We start from the raw sequence: 16,196 nt of genomic DNA, 5'->3' as shown, positions 1-16,196 counted from the left end.
GTTTGAATTCAAGTGGTTCCACATCTTCATTAGAACTTGGGGTCTTTCCTTCCTTCCCTCCTTCCTTCCTGCCCTCCTTTCCTTCCTTCCTCCCTTCCTTCCCTCCTTCCTTCTTTCCTTCCCTCCTTCCTTCCTTCCTTTTTGCCATTCTAAGAGATGTATAGTGGTAATCTCATGTTTTTAATTTTCATTTTCCTAATGACTAACAAGACCAAGTACAATATATTTTCATGTGTTTATTTGCCATCTGTATATCTTCTTTGGTGAAGTGTCTGCTCAAAATTGTTGCCCATTTTAAAAACTGAGATGTATGTTTTCTTAATATTGAGTTTTTAGAGTTCTTCATATATTCTGGATACAAGTCCTTTCTCAGATATGTGATTTGCAAATATTGTCTTCCAATTTGTGGCTTCACTTTTTACTGTCTTACTGGATTTTGAGAAGTTCTTAATTTTGATGAAGTCCAATTAATCAATTTTCTTTCCTTATGAATCATGCTTTTGGTGTCATATTTAAGAAATCTTGTCCTTTGTCCAACCCAAGGCCACAAAGATCCTATTTTTTAAAAGAGTTTTATGGTTTTAACCTTTACATTTAGGTCTATGACCCATTTTGAGTTAATTTTTGTATATGGTACAAGGTAAGGATTGACGTCCTTATTTTTAATATGAATTTTAAGATGGAATGAATTTTAAAATTGATTTAAATACAGATTTTAAATATGGAACCCAATTATTTATTTCTCCACAAAGTTGCTTTTGCATCTCTGTTGAAAATTAACTGACCATGTATGTGTGGATCCAGTTCTGGACTCTCTTATTCTCCCCCACTAATGTATATTTCTCTCTTTTCACCAGTAGCAAACTGGCTTGATTACAGTGGCTTTATACTGTTTTGATCACCTCCTATTCACCTGTTGGTGAGAGAGGGATCCCCTGCCCTCAGTAGAACGAGATGGCTGACACACGACATACAAAACTAAGCAGATCAGACTGGCAGAGATTCTTAGTCACAAATACTCCTGACCCTGGGAATGAGGATGCTGCATGCCCTGTGGGGCCACAGGAGGTCGAAAACTGAGCACGGCTGTAGGGAGGCAGGCTCTGTAACATCAAGAGGGTAGGGTGCCCCTTGCTGATCACAGGAGGATGCAACGGGCTCGTTTGAATAATTCTTCAATCTACTTAACATTTCAGCTCCATAAACAACTATACAGAGTGTGTGCCTTGAAAGCAAATGAGCCCTAAAGCAGAGGCATGAGCAGGAGGAGATGGTGGCTGCATTCTTTCATGTGTCCACTTTGTTTCCCCATGGCCTCCCTGCCTGAAATGTCAAGCATGCTCACCTCGATATTTCATTTCTAATTTTCTTCTTAGTGATTATTACCACTGGAATATTATAAAGCTTATTTATATGTCTCCCACATTACAGAATATCAGCTCCTCAAGGGTTAGAATTTAAGTTGGTGTTGTTTTTAAGCTACTGTATCCCAAGCATCTAGAACAATGCCTAACACACATGGGTGACTAATAAATGTTTGTTTGTTGGATGGATGAAAGGACTTGAGCTGTCTTTCCATGACTCTTTTTTTTTTTTTTTTTTTGCGGTATGCGGGCCTCTCACTGTTGTGGCCTCCCCCGTTGCGGAGCACAGGCTCCGGACGCGCAGGCTCCGGACGCGCAGGCTCCGGACGCGCAGGCTCAGCGGCCATGGCTCACGGGCCCAGCCGCTCCGCGGCATATGGGATCCTCCCAGACCGGGGCACGAACCCGTATCCCCTGCATCGGCAGGCGGACTCTCAACCACTTGCGCCACCAGGGAGGCCCTTTCCATGACTCTTTGACATCCTTAGGGGTGGGGAAGGGGATGTCTCCTCCCTCTGTGGATTGAAATAAAGTGTCCATCGTGATTTCATGGAATTTGTGTATGAGGCCTTGGATGACTCAGCTACCTGGAGTAAGTTTCCGACTGAGGAGTCTTATCATGATCCAGTCCCATGATTCCCAACCAATCACAACATTCTTATAATAATACCCCTTAGTTTCATCCGAGCAGAAACAAAAAGCCTACTTTTCCCAGAAGCGCATTCATGGACTTCAAGCAGCCTATCATTTTAAAATAAGTGTTAAGCAACATTGTATATCAACTATACTTCAATTTAAAAATTTTCTTAAATAATAGATAAATAAAGTAAGTGTTAAGGCCATAAAAAAGTAGACGTAATCTAGGAAATAAATTTAGTCACTCTGACTTTAAAACATAAATAAAAATACCAGTTCTATGAGAACTGTATATTATCGAGTATAAAGTTTACTGGTATAGTTACTAAAACATAATAAATTTTAAAATTACATCATTATGGAGAATGTTTACTGCTTTGACTCAAAGCCAAGAAAAAATAATATTTCCAAGAGTAAAATAAATGCCAGTTACTGTTAACAAGAAGGTCTATCTATAACTGAAGCACAGAGAGAAAACACTGAATACATTGTATTTTGTTGACAAAAAAGATACGTTGATCATTCAGTCTTATGAGATGCCCGTTGTTGCATTTCACTAGCTTACAGATTCAAAATTTTAAGTATAAACTAGTGACTTGGCTGTTTTAAATGGAACATGTGTTTTGGTTTGCTTTGCTTTCAGAGGCTTCATGGTGAAATGGTGAGCTCACCTGCATTCAAGTGAATAGAAAGGGTAAATGATTTTATAGAGATATCATCAGAGGCTTCACATCCTGGCTGGATTTTAAGCTTACAATTATCTAAAGGAGAGTTCTTAAATAATCATTTAAGCTTTGGATGACTTCATTGTTTGGATAGAGGGAAATGTCACATGCCCAAGTTCATTACCAACCTGTCAGAAGATCACATGGCGAGAACACACGGCAGGTATGACTGACATGTCATGTATGTGACACATCCACCCAGATATAAAGAATTAAGTCTTCAAGTTGATTATGAAGACTCTGTGTCTCACTCTGTCAACTTCCCGATGCCACCTGTGCTTACCAACACCCCCCGTGAGATGCCCAGCTCATCTGCCCCCACTGCCACTCTTTTATTTCATGAAACCACAAGTCCACTGAGAAACAGTGACTCATCCAGGGCAGAGAGTCAGAAGATTTTCAGGCTTAGACAAGAGCCTCTGATTCAATGACAGCTTTAATACAGCAAGCATCTACCTTTCTTTTAAGAAAATATTCATTTAATACACCTTCAATAAACTCAAACAAATGACATAAACTTTAATCTCATCACAAATTAATTAATAATTTTAACATTAATAAGTCTTCCTTGTATCCAAGGTACTTAGAAATAATAAATAAATAAAGAGATGGTAACATTTCACAAGCATTAATTGCTCCCTGAATAACTGTTAAAGCTGCCATATTTCTAGCTTTGGAGACTCTCAAGTATATTTTATATAGATACTTTTTAATGTTTGTAAAAGTCCCAAAATTACCAAACTGAGCTAAATCAAGCTTTTTATCAGCCTTGAAATGTTTGAGACCCTAAGGCTCCAAGCTTGATCTTAAAGAAATGCAGTTGCTATTTTCATCTTTTTGTTGAAATTAGAAAATCTTAAAAATGTCAAAACAACATAGTAAAGCACGTGAAAAGATGCTCAACATTGCTAATTATTAGAGAAATGCAAATCAAAACTACAGTGAGGTATCACCTCACACTGGTCAGAATGGCCATCATCAACAAGTCTGCAAATAATAAATGCTGGAGAGGGTGTGGAGAAAAGGGAATCCTCTTACACTGTTGGTGGGAATGTAAATTGGCACAGCCACTATGGAGAACACTATGGAGGTTCCTTATGAAACTAAAAATAGAGCTACCATATGACCCAGCAATCCCACTCCAGGGCATATATCTGGAGAAAACCATAATTTGAAAAGATACATGCACCCCAATGTTCACTGCAGCACTATTCACAATAGCCAAGACATGGAAGGAACCTATATGTCCATCATCAATGGATAAAGAAGATGCGGTACATATATACAATGGAATATTACTCAGACATAAAAAAAGAATTAAATAATGCCATTTGCAGCAACATGGATGGGCCTAGAGATGATCACACTAAGTGAAGTAAGCCAGACAAAGACAAATATCATATGATATCACTTATATGTGGGATCTAAAAAAATGATACAAATGAGCTCATTTACAAAACAGAAACAGACTCACAGCCTTTGAAAACAAACTTATGGCTACCAAAGGGCAAAGGTGGGGAGAGGGATAAATTAGGAGTTTGGGATTAACATATACACAATACTATATATAGATAATCAGTAAGGGCCTACTGTACAGCACACGGAACTCTACTCAGTATTCTGTAATAACCTGTATGGGAAAAGAATCTGTAAAAGAAAGGATATATGTATATGGACAACTGAATCACTTTGCTGAACACCTGGGAAAAAAAGGCAATATAATATGTACTTTAAATTTAACATTGGTTTTATTAAACCAAATGCTTGAGAACTCAAATGATTTAGCTGTATGATAGCAAGAAGCAAAACTTCTTATATGTCCAATTTCTAACATCTTTTTCAGAAACACAGCCAGACTCTACAACAGAAGTAGGAATTCTCTAGCCCCAAAGCTATTGTTTTTATACTATTGCTTCTTTTTATTCTAACTCTAAAAACTAATTAAAAGCATGAAGGGTAGCATTTCCAGTCCTAAAAAAAAGTCACCTACAGACACAGCATATTATAATACCTTAAGTGACATGAAGAAGCAATAGAGGAGCAGCAGTTACACTGGTGTGGCCACACACAAAAAAACTGTCTAACTTTATGGCTGATTTTGCTTGATTAGTTTTTTATGGATCAAGTGTGTGTCCGTTTTTGTTTCTGCTTCTTTTGTTGTGAAAATTAAGGTTCTTTTTGGAGAAGATTCTGAATAAGTCTGAAAAACCAAAATGCAAGTAGATAAAGTAGGTTTTGGAGGACTTCAAAATGCAGATGCTAACAGCCTGAATTGCCATCTATCGATAAAGTTCAGTCACCTTCATTTCAGAGTAAGACATAGACTAAGTGTATGTCTCAACACCAAGCCATAAAACTGACAAATAGCTTCTGGTAAAGGTAGTATGATACCATATATTATGGAACTCAGCTTACCCTTAATTTATAGGTGTTTTTATCTGTCATTCTTCCATGAATTATGACAGTATCAAGAAGTACTGCCATCTATTTGGGGGAAACAGAAGAGAAATGTAGAAATAAATGGAATGTTTTTCTTATTGTCCTCTAGTATAACCAGTTAATGAGGAAAACCATCTTTAACTTTTCCTGAATGTTATGCATCAAGGCAAGACCTTGACTTTAAATTTGATATGTATTTGGTGAAATTCTCCGATAGACTCTAGGCACAGATGCAGAAATGGTGCTTTTAGTCCACAGAGTAAATGCTACAATCTTAAGAGCTGTTCAATATCTCACAGTAAACTGACTCTTTCCAAGGATATTTCCATTTAAATATGATAGGAGGAACTTGCCTGAGTATGTTTATATCCCCAGAGTCAATTCTAATCTTAGAGTTCATAAGATGATAGAGGTGTAGGCATTTCATGATAGATCAGCACTTTCATAGTTGTTACTGTGGATAGCTACATAGTTTCATCCTTTGGGTTTCTGCCTCAACATCCCTTCCTCCAGGAAGTCTCCCATCCCAGGCCAGACTAGAACCTATTATGCATATTTCCACTGATCTTTTTACATCCTCAATACCAGCTCTGCTCGTGGTGTTCACTCCTCCGTCTGCCTCCACCTTCCAACAGTGGACTGCAAGGCCTGTGAGGGCAGGCACACAGCAGGCGTTTAATAAATAGTTGTTGCATAAATTCATATGTGACAGGACTGTGGGATTGTAAATAACCTGAATTACTTGAAACTTATTTTCTTTGTGGCTGTTGTAGAATCTACTCTATGGAGAAACATTTTCAAAATTAACAGTGCAAGATATCATAATTATCATTGTTACGATTTAAATATGACGTTCTTTCAAATTTCTCAGTTAAGGAAATAAACACAGAATAATATTTTTGGAAGAGTACATATAAAAATAAACATGAGACTGCAATGAAAATATCCTCCTGATTCTGCAAAACTAAAAAGAAGGAAACCTGTGTGTTGTCTCCTCATTCCTGTGGTTTTTATGTCAAGGGTGCTTTGGTTTTTATTATCACCCTTTCGGAAACTACCCATCAACCCGTACTCCACTGCGCTGCTTCTTAACGTGGTTTTGGGGTCTTCAAGAATGATCACCCATTTAAAAATTAGAGATTGTAAACGAAGTAACAATGCAAGGTAATGAAAGAAAAGCATTTGAAACCATATTTATCAACATGCAATATTTAAAACATTTGTCTACAAATATAACATTTTATAGTAATATCTTTAATATTAATATTATCTATATACTCATATCCTGCAATGGGGATCTTAGGAAATGTTTAAATGTCCCTAAACATGAATGTAAGAGAGCAATTATATCAGCAACGTCTTTGCCAACCTTCTACATCCCTGAAATATATTTTTAATGCATGAAATCAAGAGGATTGTTCTAAATCCAAATTTCTGTTTACAGGAAGAAATGTGTTTTACATATGAATCCACATACCTAATCCCTAAAATATACACCAGTTCTGTAAGTCTGAAGAATAACTCAACCGTGTCATAAAGTTAATACTTTCGGGAATGGCAGGACTATTCCTGGCCCAGCTGTGCTACCTCCACATTGCCCTTGAATGATCCTCGCATCATACCGGGCCTTTGACAACACACAGTTAGAGCTTTATGTTGTCCGCCTAGCCTTTTGAGGTTAAGATTACTCCTGCACCACAGAGATTTGCCTTAGAGCTTTTATGGTAAATAATTTACACTAGAAATGCTGCATCATGAAATTGAGGGTAGGGAAATTGTGATTTAAGCAAACACAGTCGATCCCAAATCATCTTAAATTTCCTGGATCTTACAGCAGGCTCGGTGGACATGGGGTGTGGAGCAGAGGGGCCCAAGGCGAATGCCACAGGTATTATTCACTGGAAGCATCTCTCCTCTGAACCCAGCTACTAATGAGGCCCACCCCGCTCCCAGCTCTTTCCTCCTCTCCCCTCCTCGCTACTTCTAAGGCCAGCTTTGTCTTTCATATTTTCACTCCTGACATCCCCAAATCCAAGTTTCCTTTTGCAAAGGAAATCAACACCAGGTAACTTTACCTGATATATCATTTTTAAAGAGAAATAAAAGCCTTCAGGTGGACGTGTCTTCCTCCTACTTCCTCATGAATTGAAAAGAAGGGAAATGGTAACAACCATAGAGTAAGATGTTCAGTGTCCACCCAGAGCAGGGGGGTCGGGCTCATCAGAGAGAGGACGGACGTCCCTGCCCTGGAGCTGCTCTCACGGACTGGAAGGTGAGGATCCATGGAAAAGTGGTCCTCAAACAAGGGAGTCATCTGATTTCACCCTTTCATTTCCTTTTCTGCTGCTACCAATTCACTTATTCACTCTTCAAACAATTTGGGGGCAGGATTCTATCCATGGACCACTGTAGTAGATGCTCAAGTCACAAAAATAACACACGACAAACCCCCTCTGCTCAATCTCATCATAGGCTAACGGGAGAATAGACAGAATCAGGGATTATAACTCAGCATGAAAAGTTCCATGCCCGATGCTTAGAGTTTGGGGAGCTGGAAGGCCCTGACCCAGGCATTCCCCACGGCACACGTGACCCTGCTATGTCCGCACTGCTCACTCTTACGGGGAAGGATATTCTGGGAGGCCAATATCCTCACCAAGTGAAGTTACTAAGTCACTGCCAACCACAAATACTTCACCTGGAGCTGGTATATCAGATTAATTATCCTCTCACCCAGAACAGCTTCCAAATTTGTGTATCCTATTCTTACCTAGCCCTCACAATCTGATCAACCAAAGCCCAATTTCGCCATAAAGTTTTCCCCAGCAACCTTAGGGAGGCCGCGTGATGCCCGTGGAGCAAGGACACCTCGATTTGAAATCCTGCTGCTAGTTGAGTGACCTAAGGGAAGACACTTTCTGCCTCTGGTCCTCACCCCCCCATCAGAAGGGTGGTGGTGAGAGCCAGTCAGGATTAAAGTGAGATCGTGTGAGCAAAGTGCTGGTTGACTTTACAACAAATGTTAGTTTCTTCTTTTCCTTACCTTTTCATCCTTTGTCTCTTGCTTCTAAAATTCTATAATATAGAAAGCATGATAAATAGTGAAGAATATAGTGATTATATATTCCTCTGTGCTGAGGGGCAGGGCGTGGCGGACAAGCTTTCAGGGAGAAGAGGGAATGGGATTCCCAGCCCCGGAGAAGGGGTGAGTTCCTGGTAGGGAAGTTACTGAGGGAGAGAAAAAAGTACTGGCAGACGGTGGGTGTCACTACGACCCTGTCACTGACACCACCTTCCAGCTAGAGCCGTCTCACCATTACCCCGGATCTCAACCACACAGCACAGAACAAACCCCCCAATAACAGAATTAGTAAGAAACTGAGATAAAGAGGTCACAAAGAATTATTTGGTGTCACATAAGTTCTGCACATTTCATAATTTCCAAGTTTAACCCACATGACTGTGTATAATTTGGTTCTGGGTTATTTCTGCCCCCTTGTCACTGTGTGTGATTTTAGGCAAGAAATATGACTCCTCTAATAATAGTAGAAACATTAACAACAACAGTAATAATAGTTTATTGAGCACTTGCACAACAGTCATTGAGCACTTGCTATGGGGCAGGCACTGTGCCAAGTGCATGGCCTGTATTAACTCAACCCTCACAGCAGCCCTGTGAGACAGTGACCACCATCACCTTCATTTTACAGTCAAAGAAACTCAGGCACAGAGATGAGTAACTTACCCACAGTCAACTGAGATCCTAAATTCACTCATATATTGATTGGATAGTATAAAAATTCTCGTGAAAAATGTTTCTGGGCTTCCCTGGTGGCGCAGTGGTTGAGAGTCCGCCTGCCGATGCAGGGGACATGGGTTCGTGCCCCGGTCTGGGAAGATCCCACATGCCGCAGAGCGGCTGGGCCCGTGAGCCATGGCCGCTGACCCTGTGCGTCCGGAGCCTGTGCTCCGCAATGGGAGAGGCCACAGCAGTGAGAGGCCCGCGTACCACAAAAAAAAAAAAAAAAAAAAAAAATGTTTCTACCATAAAACTCTATTGGAAAAATGATGATAAAGTATATGTCACTCTACAACTATCACTCCAAGTGAATCAAGATACCAACCAGCCCTGGCCTACGAGACTTTCACCCTGATGGGGTTTCTCTTCCCCATGGTGCCCCCATCCCAATTCGACCCCTTGCCCTGGGCAGTAAAAACTAATTGTATTCATCATTCCAGGAACACTGACTCATCAGCATCAGGTTACCAGAGTTCCCTTTCAGCCGTGCTCTCCACCCAGGCCTGGGCTCTGGAAAGCAGAGCATCTAGGGAGGGGATCACTGCCCACCCACCCCACCATCATCGGGGTGGGGTGCCGACCCGCCAGGCCCACACCTGGCCCTGAGTCTTCTTGTCACCTGCTGAGGTTTCAGATGCTGGGTCTGGACATTGGAACCCTAGTGTTTTGAGGACAGAAAGGCAGTAGAATAAAGTACCATCAAGGCCTAGAATAACCTCTTGGTCAGTGGCTCCTAGGCCGAGTCTCCTGTGCTCTTAGGATGAGAAAAGTTGGAACTCTAGGTGCCCCTCCCCCTACAGGGGGGAGAAAACTGCTGATTTGAGGGGTCTGGCCCTCAGGAGGAAACAGATCTAATGATGAGTCCAGCAATTGAATGAAGCAAAGAAAAGACACAATTCTTTATAAGGACAAATCTCCAAACAATAGAAAACCATGGACTGAATACCAGAAACTCACTTAAACCCTTTGAAACTGCACTACTCCAAAGTCCTAGGAAGTGCAGTGGAGAAAATAATCCTAAACAGATGATAAATAAGGGGTTTCACAGAGAGGAGGAAAGAGCAGGAAAGATCCCAGCTCAGACCCGCGGTGGCTCCGGGCCACTCACTCACCCTCTGAGCCCACCTTTTCATCATTGTCCTCAATGTCACCCTCCCCCCACCTCCTCCAGCCTCAGCCTCATCCCCGCCTCAACCCCAAGTGCAGACTGGGCACACTGCATTTATACAAAAGAAAGGCAACTCCCTGGAGAAGAGAGACCATAAGAAGGCACAGCCCTATGTGGAGGAATAAGATGAGTCCCGGTCTCCAGCCAGATCCAGCCTGGAAGAGGGTGGCCACTCATCTCAGGCCCTGCCTGCACAGCCCGACCCACCCTAAGTGGAATGGGCTGGTGTGTACGGAGTGCCCTACTCAAAGGATATTGGAGCCAATTTGTAACAAGAAAAAAGGAGTCATTAATCAGAAAAGGGATACAGTGACCCTACAGATACTAGGTGCTCTATACATGGTAGCTACTATCACCGCAAATCTTCCCTTCATAGTTTTGAGCTCAAAAGTTTCTTTCAATCAACAGCCTGCTTCAGCACAGCCCCAGCGTCCAGACTGGCGCTGCAATTCCACCAAGAGCGCCACAGGTCCGCCACTGAGGCTAACAGACTACTTCTATGGGCTCTGTAGTGACATAATTGAAGGCGGGTTTACATTGATTGAAACAGTATGGTTTTGACAGAATGAAAATATTTTAGTAAGCGGCACAACACGTTTGAGGGAAACTCACAGAGGTGCCCCTGCCCCCTGGATTTCCTCACTTACCTGTGAAAGCACCGTTCTGGAAGTGAAGGTGGAGGGGTGGTAGGGCCCCCTTCTGCACAATAGCATCTTTAACAAACGCGCCAGCTGGTCAAGCACTAACTGGGCTGGTTTGAAACAGCGTTTGCTACTGCCAGTGACTATTCACAGGGCTCTGGGGGGAAAGACCTGTCAATGGCTCAATGTTTATAAATGCTACTGCTGTCCCCCAAACACACGTCTCAGATTCCTGAGGGATCCTGGGAGCTTTTGCCAGAACTTGGGTGAGGGTATATGAGTTTTAAACGGGGAGAGGAGTCGTTAGGGAAACCAAATTAAACTCATATGAATGAGCGCTTGGTGGTTTGGAGTCTGAAGACCACTTGAGTAAGATGGGGAACCCGGACCTGTCTGGATTCCTTCATTTTAATTTGACAAAGTCTCACAGACAGAGAAAGCATTCAGAAGGCACAACACAGCCGGCCAGGCACTTTGTGTCTTTTTATTTGAAGTTTTGCTACTTTACCTCTACAGGTGCCAAAAAAAAAAAAAAAAAAAAAAGGCTAAACTTCAAATGTGGGATATCAAAATAGCGGAGTTTGTGTTTACAACTCAGATGGTGTAATCGAAACTCCAAATGCTGGAGAAACAATAACACGAGTGAGGCGAAGTCAGCCAGAAATGAAAAGTCAGTGTTTCCATTACCATGCAGACAGGATTTTTCAAGAGTTTATATAACTTGATCGTTAAAAAATGCTCCAGGCTGAAAACCTGGTTTGTGTCAATCTTGGACTAAACTAGTTTGCAAAACTCAAGTTTGTTTGCTCTGCTTTTTTATCCCTTTTCAAGAATGTATTGCTTTGAAACACTGCACGTGAAGCTGAACCAAAAAAATATGTAGACCTTGTGAGCCAATGCTGTTGCAGCATCACCCGTTTTTTAGAAGAAATTGCTGATTTCTCTAGGTAGACTCACCTTCAAGGTGCCTATGGCACTCAAGTCCCTTTTCTAACTCATTCTTTTGTGTCTCCCTTCTCTGCGGTGACTTCAAAAATATTGGAACTTCACATTGGAACATTCACTTTTGTGGAAATAAATTTCAAATTGGAATTTAACTTGTTAGGAATAAAGTTTACTGTTGTGATTTTCATTATGTTGGCTCAGGTAGAACAGAATAGAGCTTTTATATGGGGACGTCAAAAAGGAAGGAAGGGGGCTTCCCTGGTGGCGCAGTGGTTGAGAGTCTGCCTGCCGATGCAAGGGACACGGGTTCGTGCCCCGGTCCAGGAAGATCCCACATGCCGCGGAGCGGCTGGGCCTGTGAGCCGTGGCCACTGAACCTGCGCGTCCGGAGCCTGTGCTCCGCAACGGGAGAGGCCACAACAGGGAGAGGCCCAAGGCAGTACAATAGACTTGTACGTGTTCAAGACACATCGCCGTGAAGAGGGCAGTGGAGGGCAGCTGTGCATGAATAAAATGATCTAGGGAAACACAGTGTCTGGAAGCCCACATATTTGGCTGGGAAGTTAGGAAAGGCAGGTCTAGCTCTCCAAGATTGGGTTGCAAGAAATGCCCAGGAAGAGGCATGTCAAGAGGCCAGATCTGGCTGGTCTCTATCCTTCACCACTGAGAAAGACAGACTTCTTCATCTTCCATCCAAAGGGTCTAAGTAATTTGGATTCTTGCCTGGGAAGGAGCAGATAACTCAAGAATGAGCTTCTGTGTGTGTGCATATGTGGTGTGATTTGTGTGTGTGTTGTGTGTGTCTGCATGTGTGTGGTGTTTGCATATGTGGTGCGTGTGTATGCATGTGTGGGGTGTGTGTGTGTGTGTGTGTGTGTGTGTGTGTGTGTGTGTACTTTAAGTTTGTATGTGCCTTTCTGTCCATCTCTGCCTATGCCTTATAGGAGAGACCCCACAGTACATTCGTTTGTAAATGTGGAAAATGGAAAACGGTCTTAACATTTCACATTACATTTTTTACTTTCACCTTTATAGAATTATTGAAAATGTTATTTTGAATAAAAATAGAAAGACATAGACTGTGGATTGGAAGAAACGATGTGCTCACGCCCTAATTTAAGCCCCCTCCAGCACAGTCCTTTCCACGGCATCACTCAGCACCTAGAAGTATCTGCAGACACAGGCAAGCTGTAGTTTATAAGCTCAAATTTGAAAAATTTGATGAGTTGTAATATATCCTGTGATGAAATACTTTCAGTGATAAAGAGAACTCACTATTCATGAAACAGCCTTTTTTTAAAACAAAAGATAATCTTTTATTTTCTACTTTGCAGTAGTATGAATTATTATTCAAGAGAAAGTAAATAAAATTTTGATATCAAAACATTATTATATATATAACATTATATAATTGGGTATGGAATCTCCTCTGGATGTGATGCATCAAATAATTTTTCCATGTTCTTCCTCTTATACCTACCTATCTATTTTTCTTCAAATTCAGCTTTCATTTTTGGGAAGGTGGCAAGCTTTCAGACAACACTTACAGTTAAAAATCCTGCCTTCTGGCCCTAGGAATGCCTGATTAAGAACTACCCAAAGGATTTTTGATTAAGAAGCAATACAAACTATCATTGCTAACATTTCTACTAAGTCCAAAGAGACTTGAATCTGGCCAAATGTAATAAATCCTTTTTATCATTAAAATAATATAACTAAAGTACCATTATTTAAACATTTTATTTTATCAAGTTTTTAATAATGATATGACTTTTATCAAGCATTAAAACCACATCTTAACAATGGGATATTATTCAGCCATGAAAAGGAATGAAGTCCTAACTCAGGCTACAACATGGACGAAACTTGCAAACATTATGCTGAGTGAAAGAAGCTGGATACAAAAGGTCACATATCACTTAATTCTGTTTGGATGAAATGCCCAGAGCAGGTATATCTACTAGAGGCAGAAAGTAAATTAGTGGTTGCGTAGGGATGCACGGAGAGGGAAAGAAGAATAACTTCATGGGTGCAGGGTTTCTTTCTGGGGTGATGAAAGGGTTTTGGAATTAGATAGTGGTGATGGTTGCACAACCCAAAAACCACTGAACTGTGTTCCTTAAATGGGTGAACTTTATGGTATATGAATTCTATCTCAATTAAAAAAATAATAACCATATCTTAAATCATCAGATCTTAAATCAAGAATCATTTTGATAGGCACTATTATCCAAGGAACTCAGCACTCAATAAAATGGCCAGAATGAATGCTCACTTTAGTTCTGTAAAGTTTAGTTCTCTAAAAGTTACACAGGGAGGGATAGTGAATAATTTATGACTACAGATTTTACTAAAGAATCTCTCACTACATTTATGCTAATACTATTTGATCCATGAAGAATTTTGATCTGGCTTTTATTTTACAGGGAATGGTTGGTTTGCTTCATTTCACTTGTGCTAGCACTTACGAAAGATCAGGAAATTTCAAACCGACAAATGGGTTCCTCAGCGAAAAACTGACCATTTAAAAACTATTATTTTAGTCTATTTCAAATATTCACTTAAAACATGTGGATTGTATTCCATCTACTTGAAATGCTTCTGTTTTTTTCAAATGACAATCACACATCCTACAAAAATGGAAGTAGAATTTATCCAATGGTAGGTTAATTCTGAAAAGATGATCCTACCTAGATAAAGCATATACGTGTCTACGTTTTCAGATCAAAACCTCAAAATATAATGTGTATAAGGTATATCATTTCCTTATGAATAGCAAAAAAAATCTCCCAGTTTGAGAAAGAAACTATCGTGTCATTCACATTTTTCCCATAAAGATATACAAAATCTTACATTATGCTTTACAATAAGCCTGAAGTCACTGTCGTATTTATTTGACATTTGTACTCTTATTTATCTTATTAGATATTGTACATGTCTCATCTCACCAGCCATAGTGGAAGCACCAGGGTCTGTACGTAAATCTTGATTTTTTTTTAGACTACACCCAAGCATAATGTCTTACATACAGATCACAGTCTAACATCTAATATATGTTGAAGATGCATGAATTAAGTTGTTCACATTACCCCACTGTCTAGGTATATAAATTTCTTTGAATGTATTTATAGTGTATTAGATTGACAAATGGCCAAAAATTGCCACAAATTTTGTAATGTCATCATTGCCTAGATTTCTATAAGCGTTATGACACATAGCTTTGTTATTCATGTATGTAATATTTTAAAAAAGCCACCATCATACTCACAGTTGTAACCAGGTGCAATGCGGTGCTGTGCCTCCAGACTTGCCAACGTGATGTGGAAAATTATATGCAGCAACAGGAAGGAAAAACTGGTGAAGCACAGAGACTTTAACAACCGTCCTGTGTGTCCTGGGAAGAAAAGCACAGAGATTATGAGCAATCCTGAGATGACCACACTCGTTCTGACCTTCATACCAGTCCACATAGAACACGTTTCTACATTATCTATTGTGTAGACTGACTCAAAAGAATATGAAGTGTAACAATGACTCTCTTAATTATTAGTCTAAAGCTAAAAGCATCTTATTCCCTTTGTAAAATTATATAATTAACACTGATTAAAAATGCGACATGAAAGAAAGATGCTTTCCTATTTATCACAGGATATGTTACCACAAAACGGAACCACTAGAAAGCCTCTGGTCCAGAAAGTTTTATAAGGGAGTTCTGCCAACTTTGATGAAACAGATAATCCCTGTCTTGTAAAAACAGTTCCAGAGAGTAGAAAAAGAAGGAAAGTTGCTTAAAACATTTTACAATTTAGATTAAGTTTAATTTCAAAATTAAATAAAACTAGAAAAAGAAAGGAATTTCTAAGCCCATTTTACTTATGAATATGACACAAATTATTTGAAAAAAATATTTGCTCACTAACTGAAATAGCAAGGTAAAATGCAATACATCACAATAAGCTAGTATTTATTGCAGAAAAAGAAATGTGGCTTAATAGTAACAAATCTGTAAGGATAAGTCATACACTTGTAGGCTGATATGATAATTTTCTTAATGGATATGGAATAAGAATCTCATTAAGTTCAAAATCTATTTATGGTAAAATAATACAACACTCAGAAACTAGGAATAGAAGGAAATATCCTTAAGATAATAAAGAATTGGGACTTCCCTGGTGGCGCAGTTGTTAAGAATCTGCCTGCCAATGCAGGGTACACAGGTTCGATCTCTGGTCCAGGAAGATGCCACATGCTGCGGAGCAGCTAAGCCCATGCACCACAACTACTGGGCCTGCACTCTAGAGCCCACAAACCACAACTACTGAGCCCACACACCGCAACTACTGAAGCCCACGTGCCTAGAGCCCGTGCTCTGCAACAAAGAGAAGCCACTGCAATGAGAAGCTCACACACCGCAACGAAGAGTAGCCCCTGCTCGCCGCAACTAAAGAAAGTCTGCGCACAACAATGAAGACCCAATGC

General features: G+C 40.3%; 1 protein-coding gene across 3 annotated transcripts in view; it reads right to left on the bottom strand.

Annotated features, from left to right (window-relative positions):
- The window catches only part of PIEZO2 (piezo type mechanosensitive ion channel component 2), a 351,580-nt gene that overhangs the window by 202,704 nt on the left and 132,680 nt on the right, over positions 1-16,196 (bottom strand). For all 3 annotated transcript variants that reach the window (XM_060119106.1, XM_060119107.1, XM_060119108.1), the window contains exon 3: positions 14,986-15,111. In XM_060119106.1, coding sequence (XP_059975089.1) covers positions 14,986-15,111 — 126 coding nt within the window. The remainder of the gene's footprint in view (positions 1-14,985; positions 15,112-16,196) is intronic.

This window comes from Mesoplodon densirostris, chromosome 15 (genome assembly GCF_025265405.1).
Source record: "Mesoplodon densirostris isolate mMesDen1 chromosome 15, mMesDen1 primary haplotype, whole genome shotgun sequence".
NCBI classification, from domain to species: domain Eukaryota; kingdom Metazoa; phylum Chordata; class Mammalia; order Artiodactyla; family Ziphiidae; genus Mesoplodon; species Mesoplodon densirostris.
Note: the sequence above shows the minus strand (reverse complement) of the source record. Positions and strands in the feature narration are given on the sequence as shown.